The 14,592-nt window shown below is 40.6% G+C and overlaps 1 protein-coding gene across 3 annotated transcripts in view; it reads right to left on the minus strand.

Moving 5' to 3' along the window:
- cdon (cell adhesion associated, oncogene regulated) overlaps nucleotides 1-14,592 on the minus strand; it is a 180,876-nt gene that overhangs the window by 47,634 nt on the left and 118,650 nt on the right. For all 3 annotated transcript variants that reach the window (XM_055660860.1, XM_055660859.1, XM_055660858.1), the window contains exons 2-7: nucleotides 9,307-9,448; nucleotides 7,741-8,016; nucleotides 6,202-6,348; nucleotides 4,735-4,878; nucleotides 1,486-1,773; nucleotides 1,111-1,380 (exon numbers count right to left, since the gene is read on the minus strand). In XM_055660860.1, the coding sequence (XP_055516835.1) occupies nucleotides 1,111-1,380; nucleotides 1,486-1,773; nucleotides 4,735-4,878; nucleotides 6,202-6,348; nucleotides 7,741-8,016; nucleotides 9,307-9,382 (1,201 nt within the window). In that variant the 5' untranslated portion in view covers nucleotides 9,383-9,448. The remainder of the gene's footprint in view (nucleotides 1-1,110; nucleotides 1,381-1,485; nucleotides 1,774-4,734; nucleotides 4,879-6,201; nucleotides 6,349-7,740; nucleotides 8,017-9,306; nucleotides 9,449-14,592) is intronic.

Here is a 14,592-nt window from a genome sequence, read left to right on the forward strand (position 1 = left end):
ATGTTATTAGTAATCAAGTATACGAGCATGTAAAGATTTTACAAAGCAGGGACAAAGGTAGGTGCCAAGAAATACAAAAGGAAACGGATGGTAGCAAGAAATGAGAATGTAATTACGGAGCAACGATATCTACTAAGAATTCTGGCGATCATGTTGCAGTTGGAGAGAAGGAAACAAAGAGTATGTTTTTTGAAGGAGGTGATTTAGTTGGAGAAATTGTGCTAGAGAACAGAGCCACACATAATTCGCCAATACTTCTCAAAGAACACAAAGGGGCGGCACTGTGGCACAGTTGCTGCCTTACAGCGCCAGAGTTCGATCCCGACTACAGATGCTGTCTGTACGGAGTTTGTACGTTCTCCCCGTGACGGCGTGGGTTTTCTCCGAGATCTATGGTTTCCTCCCACACTCCAAAGAAGTACAGGTTTGCAGGTTAATTAGCTTGATATAAATGTTAAATTGTCCCTAGTGTAGGATGGTGTGAATTTGCGGGGATCGCTGATCGGTGCAGACTTGGTGGGCCGAAGGGCCTGTTTCCACGTTGTATCTCTAAACCAAACTAAACAATCAATCATTTTTTTGAAGTCCAGGAAAGACCGATGTCCAGAACATTTACAGAACTTTTTGGTTCTCATCTCAACAAAATGCAGATCAGACACTGCATTGAGGGTATTTTAAAGTACAGGCATCTCACTTTTTACGCTGGGGCTTACATTCCTGAAAAGCAGCGCTAATCATAACGCACAAATTAATCATAGGCATAAATTTGATCGTGTTATTTCAAAAATACAGCGTGTAAATTAGGTTTTGGTATTAATTAAACAAGTATATTATTTCGATAATGCATAAATTAAACACACATAAATCCCAAGGAGCCTGGGTACAATATGGACGTCCATTTACTTTACGAAATTGATGTTCATCACTTTTTCCTCAAGATCACAGTAAGCACTTAATCCACACATTTTTGGCCAGATACCTGCTATTCCATAGTTGTGCTAATGTACAAACAATCTTTATGGATTCTCATTTTTAAATATACTATGCAATTTAAACTGAAAATGAGGTTGATATTTGGGGTGGGAGGTCTCCATTATAAAGCTTGTGTACCTGTTTGTACTATGAGCCGCACTGATGATTGCATAGAACCGAAGCCATTTTCCACCATGCACTGATACATTCCTGCATCCTCTGTATTTAGTTCCACAATCTTCACTCTGTTCCCAGAGAGAAAGTGTCGAAGGCCATCTTGGACAATGGCTGCGTTGTGGTACCAAGTGATATTTGGCAAAGGGTTTCCATGAAAATCACAAGTTAAAATCGCTGTGGATCCCACAGGTAGAGTCAGTTCTTGCAATCCTTTGACTATTGTTGCAGGCTCTACGAAAAGAAGAAAAGTTTACATTCAAGTATATTGTTTTTGCAAAGTTTCATGAAAACAGCAGGGCATTCAAAATGTCTAATTTGGTAAAGAAATTCACTCACCATGAACAATGACTGTGTAGTTTGCAGATACCGGTTCACCCTCTCCATTTCCAGCAATACACAAATAACTCCCAGCATCTTTTGCTCCAACTTGATCAATAACCAGGTTACCATGAAAGAGTCTTAACCTTTTGCTCCCAGACACGTTCACACCATTTTTCAGCCATCGAATGTGTGGAGTTGGAACTCCACTTGCAACGCATTCCAGAATCAGTGGACTGTGCTGAATCACTGTTACATTCTGTGGGACTGTGGGGTAGATGATGTGCGCAGGATTGGATCCAGAACCTACAGGGGAAGATGGGAGAAATCGTGTTATACAATTTAAAGTAATTTCAAAACAGCTGGACCAAAAGAACATACACATACTAAATGTCACCGTACAATGGGCAAGTCAAATAAAGCAAAAAAAAAAAAACACATATCCAAAGAAACTGCTGATAAGCAAAATGGCTGTACCAAATGGTGACAGGAGATGGAATGGAACAATGGAAAGTTAGCCTTGGGGTGCAAAAGAATTGATGACTAAACTGGAAGAACTACTGTGGGGAAAATAAAGTCACAGGAAATTAAGTGCAAGATCTCACAGAAAAATTGAAGTGAGTGAACAGAATCACATATGAATGAAAGAGAAATGAATGAAAAATCTCGGGAGGAAGTTCAGGTTAGATGAGGGCCAGGAGACAACTGATATGAAACAAAGGCTCCTTTCATAACCCACCTGAGCATGGGATATCAGATAACAGTTTATCTGCAAGACAGATAAACAATGTGATATCACCATACTAAAAATACAAAATGATGAGTTAGAAAAACAAGATTTAGGCCCTCATTTAGACTGCTTTCATCAAACAAGTTCTAAGAAAGTTTAAAGGCACACATTTTGATTAGCGATTAACTGAGGAAGGACAGGTTATTTTTGTAAATCATCCATATTTTTGTTGGTGTGATACAACTGTCTTCCAGTGCACTAGAATGAAATGCTTATGTTCCAGAAAGTTGATTGAGCTTAACAGACGGCAAGGTGGCGCAGCGGTAGAGTTGCTGCCTGCCAGCGCCACACCTGGGTTTGATCCTGACTACGTGTGCTGACTGTAGAGTTTGTACGTTCTCCCGTTGACCTTGTAGGTTTTCCCCGGGTGCTCCAGTTTCCTACCACACTCCAATAACATACAGATTTGTACGTTAATTGGCATTGGTAAAAATTGTACATTGTCCCTAGTGTGTAGGATAGTGCAAGTGCACGGGGTGATTGCTAGTCAGCACAGATTCTGTGGGCCGAAGGGCCTATTTCTGCTCTGTATCTCTAAACTAAACATGGAGAAAATCAATGTTTAAAGCACAATTGTCAACAAAATTTAAAAAAAGAATGGAATTGTGGATTCGGTAGCTTATCCCATTTTATTTACTAATAGCAACATGCCTGACTTACTGAGTTATTCCAGCACTTTATGTTTATCTTTGCACAGATATCAAACTGGGTGCAGACTTTGCTACCCAAACAAATCTACAGGCAAATGAAGTGGAGCCACAGAGCTACATTATCTATGTGCAGACAATATTTACATGGATGTTGTCAGGACTTGAGGGCCTGGGCTATCGGGAAAGGTTGGGGTGGCTAGGACTTTATTCTTAGAAGACAAAGGGTGATGTTATTGTGTGTTTAAAATTATGAAGGAATAGGGAAAAGAATGCAGAGTATCTTTTTCCACCAGAGTAGTACAATCAAGAACCAGAGGGCAGAGTTTTAAGGTGTGGGGCAGGGGGGGATTATTTAATCGAAACCCGAGGGGCAACTTTTTCCACATAGACAGTGGTGGGAAAATGGAACAAAAACAAGCTGCCACATGAAGTAGCTGATGCAGGCACAATAAGAACATTTATAAGACATTGGGACAGGTACATGTTTAGGAAAGGCTTAGAATGGGCATGCACAAATGGGACTAGCATGAATGGGAAATCATGGGCCAAAGGGCCTGCTTTCATGCCCTACGACTATACTTATATGGTTGAGGACCATTAGTGTTGTAATCCAAAGTTCAATAGGCAAAGAGTTGATTTTAATGTGCTGGAAATCGTTCACATTTTGGTTAATGTGTGTGCACCAGCTGAACTCTTTAAAAAGAAATATCACATAGAAGATTGAAGCTCATTTGTCCTCGCAGATTCTGGACAGAACAAAAGAGGGCAGTGTGCATTTGGAACAAGCAGCCAGAGGAAGCAGTAGAGACGGGTTCAATTATGACATTTATAAGGCACCCAGCAGGAATATGGGTACGACAGATTTGGAGGGAGATGCAGCAGGGACAGGCAACTGGAAATAGCTCGGTTCGGCAACTCGGTTGGCATGCAGAAGTTGCGCCAAAGGGCCGGTTTCTGTACTGTATAGCTCTAAGTTGAGGACAGGAAGCGGTTATAATTTGCCCTTAATGATCCAAATGTCACTTCAGATTGCATTTCAAGCTCAGAAATGTAAGAATTGGACGTGAACTAAATTGCTTGAAATGTTCTGCCAGTTGGCTCTGATTAGGCACAAATAATAAGCACTGAATTGAATGCAGGAGGGTTGCCAGAGCTTCCAAAACCAAACTTGCAATGTGAGGTAGTGAGGCTCGAGGAGCAGCGAATCAAAAAAAGTGGAACACAGAATGTAGTTGTTTTGCATGGCTACGGTTCTTTAGATTTCCTCTTCAAACTGAAAGATAACATCTGTGGATTTAGGCCTTTTGCCGTTAAATCAGAACCAACATTTCTAAATCAGCACACTTATCACTCAATAATATGCCTTAATCCCAATGATGTTATTTACCACTGTACATTATGTAATGTCGCTTCTCATCACTGCCAACATGTCCATCCAATGAGGTCAGCTTTGCTCCAAAATCAATGCTTGAAAGAGATATCAGCAAGCAGACAAGAGACTTTCTTTGTAATTGCTTTGGTTGTATTCAAACTCATAATCCAATATTGAAAGCTCTGATGGCGCAGCCCAATGTTAACCAACTGCATCATTAATAGGTTAGGTTAGAGACACAATTACAACAGCACCTACAAAACCAGGCCGTTTCACGTCCTTTGATGCGGAGGCTGGAGGGGTGGAAGTTGAGGACTAGGGGAACTCTACCCTTTCATACCCTATTAACCTTAACATGATGCAGTGAGCTAAAGCGATCCCTGAACTTGCAATACCGAGCCAACAATAATTTAGACAAGGTATAACGAGAAAATAATTATAGTCTGGACACTTACGCCTAACCATCAATTTATGGCCTGTGGGCTCCATTTTCATCTCGTGTGTAACTGGATTGTAAGCTGCACACTTGTAGCTTCCTTTATCCTGCAATGTGACGTTCAGTATTTGTAGGTTTCCAGAGGGAAGGATAAGGTAATTATCTGGAAAACAAGAATATGTAAGAGAAAGAAAGCCAAAATAGTTGGGGAACAGGTACATCAGCTCAGGTCCATCATATTCACATTGGCCACTTTTAAAAGATAATTTTACATCTATATTTAATCATGCTGTAACCTTACTTCTTGAACAGGTAGTAAGGCTCTATAAGCCATGATGCATGGAACTTTTTTTAATGCAGACATTGCAAATTAATAGCATTTATGCCTTATCATATCAAATCTTCTCAGTGCCTCTGAGGAACCAATTTTGAATTCTACAGCTAAACATAATGGGTGTACTGTCTCAGCATATCTCCCAAACAGTTCTGTGCAGATCCTGGCAAATCTTTATTGCTTTATTTTACTGCCATGTACAGGATGCACATTATAAATGTACAGAGCATGAATAAGGAGCAGGAAGATTGGAATGCCTCTCTCATCCAGAGGTCTTGCAGACAACAGAATCTCGTTTGTAAGGTTTTGAAATGGTTCACAAAGGCTGGTCGAAAAAATATTTTTGTTAAATTTAACAGGGTTATTGAAAGACAGTACTGATCCTTAATCGATGTGAAGTATCTTAATAAAAAGTGTTTGGTTATTTTCAACCTACCTCAAGTTGCAACATCATTAAGCTGCATGTATGTCTGTGACTGGCACACATATCCTCAACTACAATCAGAGAGCAGCTTGACTCCATCTACACTTCATGCTGCCTCGGCAAAGCAACCCGCATAATCAAGGATGAGTCTCACCCTGTTCATTCCCTCTTCTCCACTCTCCCATCCGGCAAGAGGTACAGACATGTGAAAACGCATACATGTACCTCTAGATTCAGCAATAGTTTCTTCCCAGCTATCCTCAAGCAACTAAACCATCATATCACTAACTAAAGAGCTATCTGACCAACCATCTACATCATTGGAGGCCATCGGACTGTCTTTAATCAGATTTTATCCTGCACTATACATTATTCCCTTTATCCTGTAACTACGCTGTGGACGACTCAATTGCAATCACATATAGTCTTTTCACTGAATGGATAACAAAAAGCTGTTCTCTGTACCTTTGCACACATGACAGTAACCTAAAGTAAAGATTTACATTGGCGCAGTAAAGAATTCAATTCTAAGCAAAGGCAAGCTGAAGTATTTGATCCTGCGCCAAATATACGCAGTATGTACCCAGGGACAGCAATACAAGACAATTACCATCCAAAAGTAATTGCTTACAACACCCGAATAATTTTTTTCCCCCCAAAAGAAATGCAGTTATTCGCAAAAGTGATGGTTTTGATACACCTTCACCTCAAAGGCTAATTACACTTACCTGTAGATTGCTCAAGCCATTTTCCCCTCACTCGGTAACGGACGAGCGCTGATGGTTTACTGTTGGGCAAATTACATTCTATGATACCCATGCTTCCTTCATCTATTGTAACTACTCGCTGGCGGGGTGCTTGGAAATCACTTAAGCCTGCAAAGACAGTGGCATGGACTATAATTAGTTCTATAAATCATTCTTTACTACTGAGACACAAGAGACTGTAGCAAAAACAGGAACTCAGCAGGTCAAGCAGCATCTGTTGAGGCAAAGTGATTTGTGACATTATAGATCAGCGGACACACAGTTCACGACTCTTTGGGCCACGACTCACGACCGCACAGGCGGCACATGTCGACATGTCGCGGGGTGAACCTGTATGGTCGTGAGTAGTGGCCCAAAGAGTCGTACCTTTTTCTGGTGGCCGCTGGATTTTCAACATTTTGAAAATTTTCGGCCACCTGTTGCAACTATGACGAGTGCCGGCAAGTCGCCCATAAAAATCACGTAAGTGGGACAGGCTTTAAGAGAGCGGAAAACATTTGGATCAGATTGCAGTGTTCTCCCAAATGGGAGTTTTCATACTATGCTCCAGTTTTTTACAATTTGGAATGTGGAGGAATGTGCATGGGAGGACTCCTGGCATTGTTAACATCTGCTTCCAAAAGCCTAGCCCAAGAAGATACAAATATCATAGAAATTTTAAATTTCCAACTTTGCCTGAACTCTGCCCTCTGCATGTTTGTCCACAGTCCCCTGCACTCATTATTAATGTTTCCAATATGTTTGGGTCAAACTAATATGATAGGAGGAGTTCGCATCGACCGTAGGTGTTGTTATGCAGCCTGCTTGTGCGGTCTGGTTAAGAAGCATTCAGGGAAATCTAGGCCCATTACAATTTTAATACATCCATGAAGCATGTTTCCAGAAGGCCGATTGCTCCACGGGAAGGAGATAAAAACACCCAGGTCTCCAGAAAGTACAGCAAAACATTTTTGGAGGAATATGCAGACAGAGCCACATTTTGGATAGAGAATGTTTGCTTCAATAGTCTGTGCAACAGGTCATTTCCAAGTTAGTTCTTTCTTCACCAGCTTATTTTGTGCAGTCCGCCCTGCTTTATTAACTATAACTGTTCTCACCGACTTCAGTCTCCAAGTCTGGGCTAGTTCAGTTCACAAGGTGTATTGCCCATTAAGGCTTTCAAGGAAGTCGCCGAAGTTTTAGCATTTTATTTCTTCCCTTATAAATGTATCAATATTAAATCTTAATATATCAAATATGTCACAAAATAAAATTGTTTGTTTCTACATCTTCCCCAATATTCTGTCCCAATAAAGGTAGACGAGTGGTTTGGCACTCAGCAGATCTAAAGAAAACACTGGGGATTTTCTTCGGATGATTTTCTGCTTAATACCCAAGTTATGAATGTTGAAGCACAACTGAACAAAAAGATCAAGAACGTCAGCCGATCAAGAACCCCCATCAACCCCGTGTCAAAGAAAGGCTCAAAGAAATGTCTCGGAGTTTCAGAGAAATACTTACTTGCAATGGTAACGAAAGAAGGGCTGCTCACTATAACACCAAAGGAACTGCTTGCCACGCACTGGTACCTCCCAACATGGGACATTTGCAAGCTAGAAATAATCAATGATCCAGATCGGATCTCTATTCCATTTTGGCCACTATCTGTTAATTTCTGTCCATTGAAGTGCCACGTGATGAAAGTCCAGGCAGGTTCTGCAGCACAGCGAAGCTGTACCCGTCCACCTAGTTTCTGTATTGTGGAGCGGGGCTCTGCTGAGAAGTGTGGAGCCATGTCTATGAAGGAAGAACAAGAATGATTGGTTAGAAACTGCCTCATCTTCTGACGTCAACAGTCCTGCTGCTCCGATGCAATTTTTCATCATTTGGAATGACTAGAAGAATCATAAACACCTCGAATACAGACATCTCAAAGATCATCTAGTGCATATTCCAACTGGAACTGAGATCAGCTAAAAATAAGTGGGATTGCATCTCAGGTCTGCATGACCATACATGAAGCTATCAATTAACTTTGTGATTCAAGCTTTCAAGATCCGTTTATTATCACATGTACCAATTAAGGTACAGTGAAACTAATTTTCATAGAGATTCATGAAATCACACAAGGATTATTTGTCTTCCATTATCACAGAAATCGAACAAACATTGGTATTCTGAATTTAGAGTAATTCCCATTTCCAAACCAACACACTTGTCTACCTATTATTTTTAAGATCGTACAAGCTATTGAATAAGAAATGATTGAAAAGATAAAAAATAATTAACAGGTCTTGTATTTTTATAAATGCAGCCAGATCAAGGCGGCACAGTGGTTCAGCTCAAGTGATCCAGGTTCAATCCTGACCACAGGCTGTTTATGTGACTATGTAGGTTCCTCCATATCCTCTCATATCACAAACGTGTGTGTTTACAGTAATTGGCCACAAAATTGCCACCAGTGAAAATGATGAATGGCAGGAGAATTAGGGGAATTAGAGGAACGGTTACAGGGAAAAAAATGGCCTCCAGTTGCGTACATTTGAGGAAATTTATAAACATTTCCAGATTTTCTGTGAATAAGATGTACATGTACAAATAGGACAGTGTTACCTACACAAGACTGTCAGAGCTTGGGGCTATGTGTATGTAGCCACAGGTTGGGCACTGTGAAGTTTGGTTACGGGTAGTGAGCTTACTATCATTCAGATACATTTTGAATGTTATTCTGGAAATAATTTCTTTTTTTTACATAAATACTTTTATACATAAAGAGTGCAGTGATTTTGTAAACAGGTTACCCTTCATTTAAGTGTAAATGTCAGATTAACCAGTTAAATACTCAAATGCGAATACTACAAACGAAAATAATTTAAGAAACTTAATCTCTTAACTTAGTTTATGAACTAGAAATCACAATTTGAGAACTGATGAGATTACAATAGAAAGGAAAGGACAAGAGAGAAAGATAAGCAACTGTACTTGAGTCAGTTCTTCCTTCTATCAGTGTGGAATGGGAAATAAAGGCCATACACAAATATTAATATTTTAAAGTGAGCAAATGACACATCTGGTTGTGCGACTCACCTGCCCTGATACACGAGAAAAGAATAGTCAGTCCTACACAGAATACCGGATGCAGAAGGCCCGTCTCTGGATCCATTGCACCGTGTCAGGAAAGCAAGGCTGTAAGGTTCTGCAGCAAGGCAAGGACAGACACCTGCACAATCTGTCGGGGGGGAAAAAGCAATGTTAATTGTCGGAAGAAAACAGATAGCTCTGCGTAATTCTCACGTGATACAAGTGATTCAATTTTTTTGAGTTAAAATTATAATCCTCAGCAGATATATTTTCTAAAACAATGACATTGCAATGGTTAATGCTGATGGAAAGAATATAGAAACTATAGAAAATATATATTCTTGCCAAAAATAAAAATTTAACTAATATGACCATCACTAATTAAAAAAGTGTTGATTCAAAAAGGTTGTCCTTCTTTGATGAAGGCTAAAATGTTTCCAATACTCAGACTACTTAGTTTGTCAAAGACATTGGTAAAGAAAACAAAGAGTATGACACTATACCTTTGCCAAAAGTGTCACGTTAATCATTTCTCCCCTCAGATGCTGCCCAACCTGCTGAGTATACCCAGCATTTTCTATTTTTTATACGAGTACTTGTACAAAATAAAAAAGTGGTGGTGAGTGTAGGTCGGACTGCTGCATTTAGAAAAGGAAAACAGCAGGGCAATTACTCAAGTATTTGTTTCCTGTTTTCAAATAAGGGGAACACAAATATTTATCAAAAATGTTCGGGGGCAAAGATTCTCAAAGGGGGCGAATGAAAGGAAATTAATATTAGTGAACAACATAGGGTTGGAAAAAATTAACTGTATTGAGAGCCCATAATTCCCCAGGGTCTGATAATCTGAGTCTTGGTGTACAAAAGGAAATATATTTTTCCAGATTGCAGATTGGAAGATAGCAAATATGGCTTCACTGTTAAATAAAGAAAGATAGAAACAGATTTGACCATTGGGCAAGAGGTACCAAAGCCCTCAGTCCTATGCCACTAGGTTCACGAACAACTACTTTGACTGGATGCAAGCAAGGATTCCACTCCCCATGTATCTCACAGTATTCAGCATGTGATAATAAATTTGAGGAAACTATAGACGTGTTAGCCTCATGAGTATTGAAAACACGTGGCAATTATAAATGATCAGATAAAAAAAAATAACATTCAAGGTGCAGCCTTATAAGGAAAAAGTGAAAAATTGGGCCTGCACATTTCAGTTTAGAACAAACACAGCAGATCTGATAGAGATTTGCACATTTCTGAGGGGCCTTGACAAGGCATTTGGTGCGAGAATGTTTTGACTGGATGAGGTAGTTTAGAACCAGGAGCAAGAGTGTCAAGATTTGAGGAAGGGCGTTTAGGGGAGAAATTATTTATTCTCCGAAGGTTGCAAATGTTTGGAATTAATTCCAGAGAAGAGTTATAAATCAAGCCATGAGGTACATTCAAGGCTGAAATAGATTTTCTTTTGCAATAAAGGTCTGTGGGAATCAGGCAGAAAAGTAGAATTAAGGTAATTTACATAGACCACAATTCTAATGAAATGCAGGACAGGCTTGGAGCTTACGGTCTTCCCCTCCACTTATTTCCTCACTTTCTCTTACTCTGTCAATGCTGACTTCTACAAGTGTCCAGCACTTAGGCACCAATGTGCATCTTATATCTAGTTTTGACATTCTGGAACTACAAGTACCTTTAAACTGCAATATGCCCATTGTTTTGTTCTGACTTAAAGATGTAATGAAGATCATGTTCCTGAGCAATGATCTAATAGGTTTAACACTAAAAATTATCACTGCTTCAACTGTTCAACTGAATAAAAGTATACAAGTATACAAGCTTGGTCAACAATGAGCAGTTCACTTGGTCTCTAATCAAAATTAAATGTATGTTTTCTTCCCTTTATTATGAAATATGCATTACCTGTAAACTAAAGCAATCTAATATTGGAACAAGTTCACACAGGTTTGAGAGAATAAGATAAATAGAAAAGTTTCCAATCTTGAACTTGAGGTAAGTTAGCCCAAATCTATGGCAAGTGTTAGCCCAAATCTATGGCAGCCACTTTAACCAGGAATAAATTATTGAAATGGAAAATCTATAAAAGTAGTTCAATTTGGACCTGGCACATTGCTAATAAACGGCTCAGAACCCTCAGGCCACCAAAAACACATATACATCAGCCTAAGAGCCTATTGCACCCAAATAAATCACACTACAAAAGCAACCTTTTAATCACTCAGGACATGTTCAGTATATTAATCTTCCATTAAAAAAGTTGCTAATACTTTCATTTTCTAATCGCTAGGTCAAAGAGACAGCCTGCAGAGGACTGAATCATACAAAAACAATCACTGGGGAGCCAAAGAGGGTCTGTTCCAACTGTTCCAAATTCTTCTGTCAAGGTTCTCCCCTATCTCTTAACACAAATGCAGATCAGTTTTGGGGTTAGTGTAAACAAGGAACTGAACATGCTGGTTTACAAAAGAAGACACAAAGTGCCGAGTAATTCAGCAGGTCAGGCAGCATCTCTGGAAAACATGGGTAGGTGACGTTTCAGGTCATAGGATGCTTCTTCAAACTGATGCCTATTTTGAAGTCTGATAAAGATCCCAATCCAAAATGTCACCTATCCATGTTCGTCAGAGATGCTGCCTGACTTGCTGAGTTCCTCCAGCATTTTGTGCTTTTTTGGTTTTAGCATTATATGTTTACCTTACATGACAAGAGATAATTTACAAATAAAAAGAAGAGTCGTGGAGACTGATTATTTTGGACAAGTCTGGTGCCAAATGTGCTAACTGAGTTTCAACTTATCATGACTTGAAATGAAGGATACTTGTATTTAGTATCAGTGTTCTTGTTGGCTTCCTTAATAAATAAACATCCTTCTGCTGAGCCTCTGGGGCATGTGATCTTTGAATGCAACATTCCCTCTATAGATGGACACAATTTTTTGTCAATACTGGTGGTTCCGCCACTATAGATTCTCCAGTGCACATAGCAGCAGCACAGCATTGTGGTGGTTTGGTATCGTTGCCTTGTGCGAGTGAGGGGAGGAACAGGGAGATAGGGGATCTGAATGTGCGGCTGAGGAGTTGTAGCAGGGGGCGGGGATTGAGATTTCTAGATCACTGGGATCTCTTCTGGGCCAGGAGTGTCATGTACAAAACAGACGGGTTGCAGCTTAATTGGAGGGGGACCAACATTCTGGCACGCAGGTTTGCTAATGTTACACGGGTAGGTTTAAACTGAACAGTGGGGGGAGTCACCAACATGGAAGCGTATGCGTGCAGTTAACAGGAAAGAGAGTGTAGGAAAGGTCACATTTAAACTAACAGGGCAGGGGGATGGGAACCAATGCAAGGAGACAGAGGGCCATAAAAGGGGGCCAGAAGCAAAAGGTAGAAGGGAGATAAGAAAAACTAACCTGAAAGCTTTGTGCCTTAATGGTTTGGGTGGGGACGAGTTGACCAGGGAATTTCGGAGGGAATGGTATCTGCGGAAAGCAGAAAGGGGTGGAGATGTGAAGATGTGGCCAGTAGGGGGATTTTGTTGGAGGTGGCAAAAATGTTGGAGGATTATATGCTGTATGCGACAGCTGATGGGGTGGAAGGAGAGCACAAGGCTCTGACCTTGTTATGAATGGGGGGAGGGGGAGCAAGAGTGGAGCATGATATAGTTAGAATTACAGAGACATGGCTCCAGGGTGTCCAAGGCTGGGAGCTAAGCATGCAGGGGTATTCAATATTCAGAAAGGAAGAAGAGGTGGGGTGGCATTGCTGGCTAAAGATGAGATTAATGCAATACCAAGGAGAGACATTAGCTTGGATGCTGTAGAATCGGTACAGGGGTGAACTGCGAAATAGCCAAGAGCAGAAAACGCTTGGAGTTGTATACAGACCACCAAACAGCAGTAAGGAGGTTGGGGATTGCATCAAGCAGGTAATTAGGGATGCATGTAGCAAAGGCACAGCACAAGAGATTAGTGTGCAAAATTAGAGCACATGATATTGGGGGTAGGGTATTGACATGGATAGAGAACTGGTTGGCAGACAGGAAGCAAAGAGTAGGAATTAACAGGTCCTTTTCAGAATGGCAGGCAGTGACCAGTGGGTTGTCGCAAAGCTCGGTGTTGGGGCCCCAGTTATTTACAATATATATCACCAATTTAGACGAAGGAATTAAATGTGACATCTCCAAATTTGCAGATGACACAAAGCTGGGTGGGAGTGTTAGCTGCGATGAGGATGCAATGAGGCTGCAGGGTGACTTGGATAGGTTGGGTAAGTAGGCAGATTATAATGTGGATAAATGTGAGGTTGTCCACTTTGGTGGCAAGAACAGGAAGGCAGATTATTATCTGAAATGGTGTCAGATTAAGATAAGTGGAAGTGCAATGAGACCTGGGTGTGCTTTGTACACCAGTCATTGAAAGCAAGCATGCAGGTACAGCAGGCAGTGAAGAAAGCTAATGGTATGTTTGTCCTTCATTGTGAAAGGATTTGAGTTTAGGAGCAAAGAGATCCTACTGTAGTTGTAGACTACACCAGGAGTATTGTGTGCAATTTTGGTTTCCTAATTTGAGGAAGGACATTATTGTTAATGAGGGAGTGCAGTGTAGGTTCACCAGGTTAATTCCCAGGATGGCGGGACTGACATATGATGAAAGAATGGGTCGACTGGGCTTGTATTCTCTGGAATTTAGGATGAGAGGAGATCTTATAGAAACGTATAAAATTCTTAAAGGATTGGACAGGCTAGATACGAAAAAAATGTTCCCGATTTTGGGGGAGTCCAAAACCAGTGGTCACAGTTTAAGAATAAGGGGTAGTCCATTAAGGACTGAGATGAGGAAAAACGTTTTCACCCAGAGAATTGTGAATCTGTGGAATTCTCTGCCACAGTAGGCAGTGGAGGCCAATTCACTAGACAGTTTCAAGAGGGAGCTAGATTTAGCTCCTAGGGCTAAAGGAATCAAGGGATATGGGGAAAAAAACAGGAACGGAGTACTGATTTTAGATGATCAGCCACAATCACATTGAATGGCAGTGCTGGCTCAAAGGGCCAAATTACCTACTTTGGCACCAATTTTCTATGTTGCGTCACACCTCCAGAAATCCTAGTTCAATCCAATTTTGTGTGTTGTTTGTGTGCAATTTGCATGCTTGCTCGGTGACAGTATGTTTTCCCTGCTGCTCTGGTTTTCTCATCTCCCACATGCCAAAAACATGCTGGTGAATAGGTTGATAAGCTATTGTAAATTATCCCTGGTGTATGCGAGTGGAAGGAGAA

This window comes from Leucoraja erinacea, chromosome 32, assembly GCF_028641065.1.
Source record: "Leucoraja erinacea ecotype New England chromosome 32, Leri_hhj_1, whole genome shotgun sequence".
Classification (NCBI taxonomy): Eukaryota; Metazoa; Chordata; class Chondrichthyes; order Rajiformes; family Rajidae; genus Leucoraja; species Leucoraja erinaceus.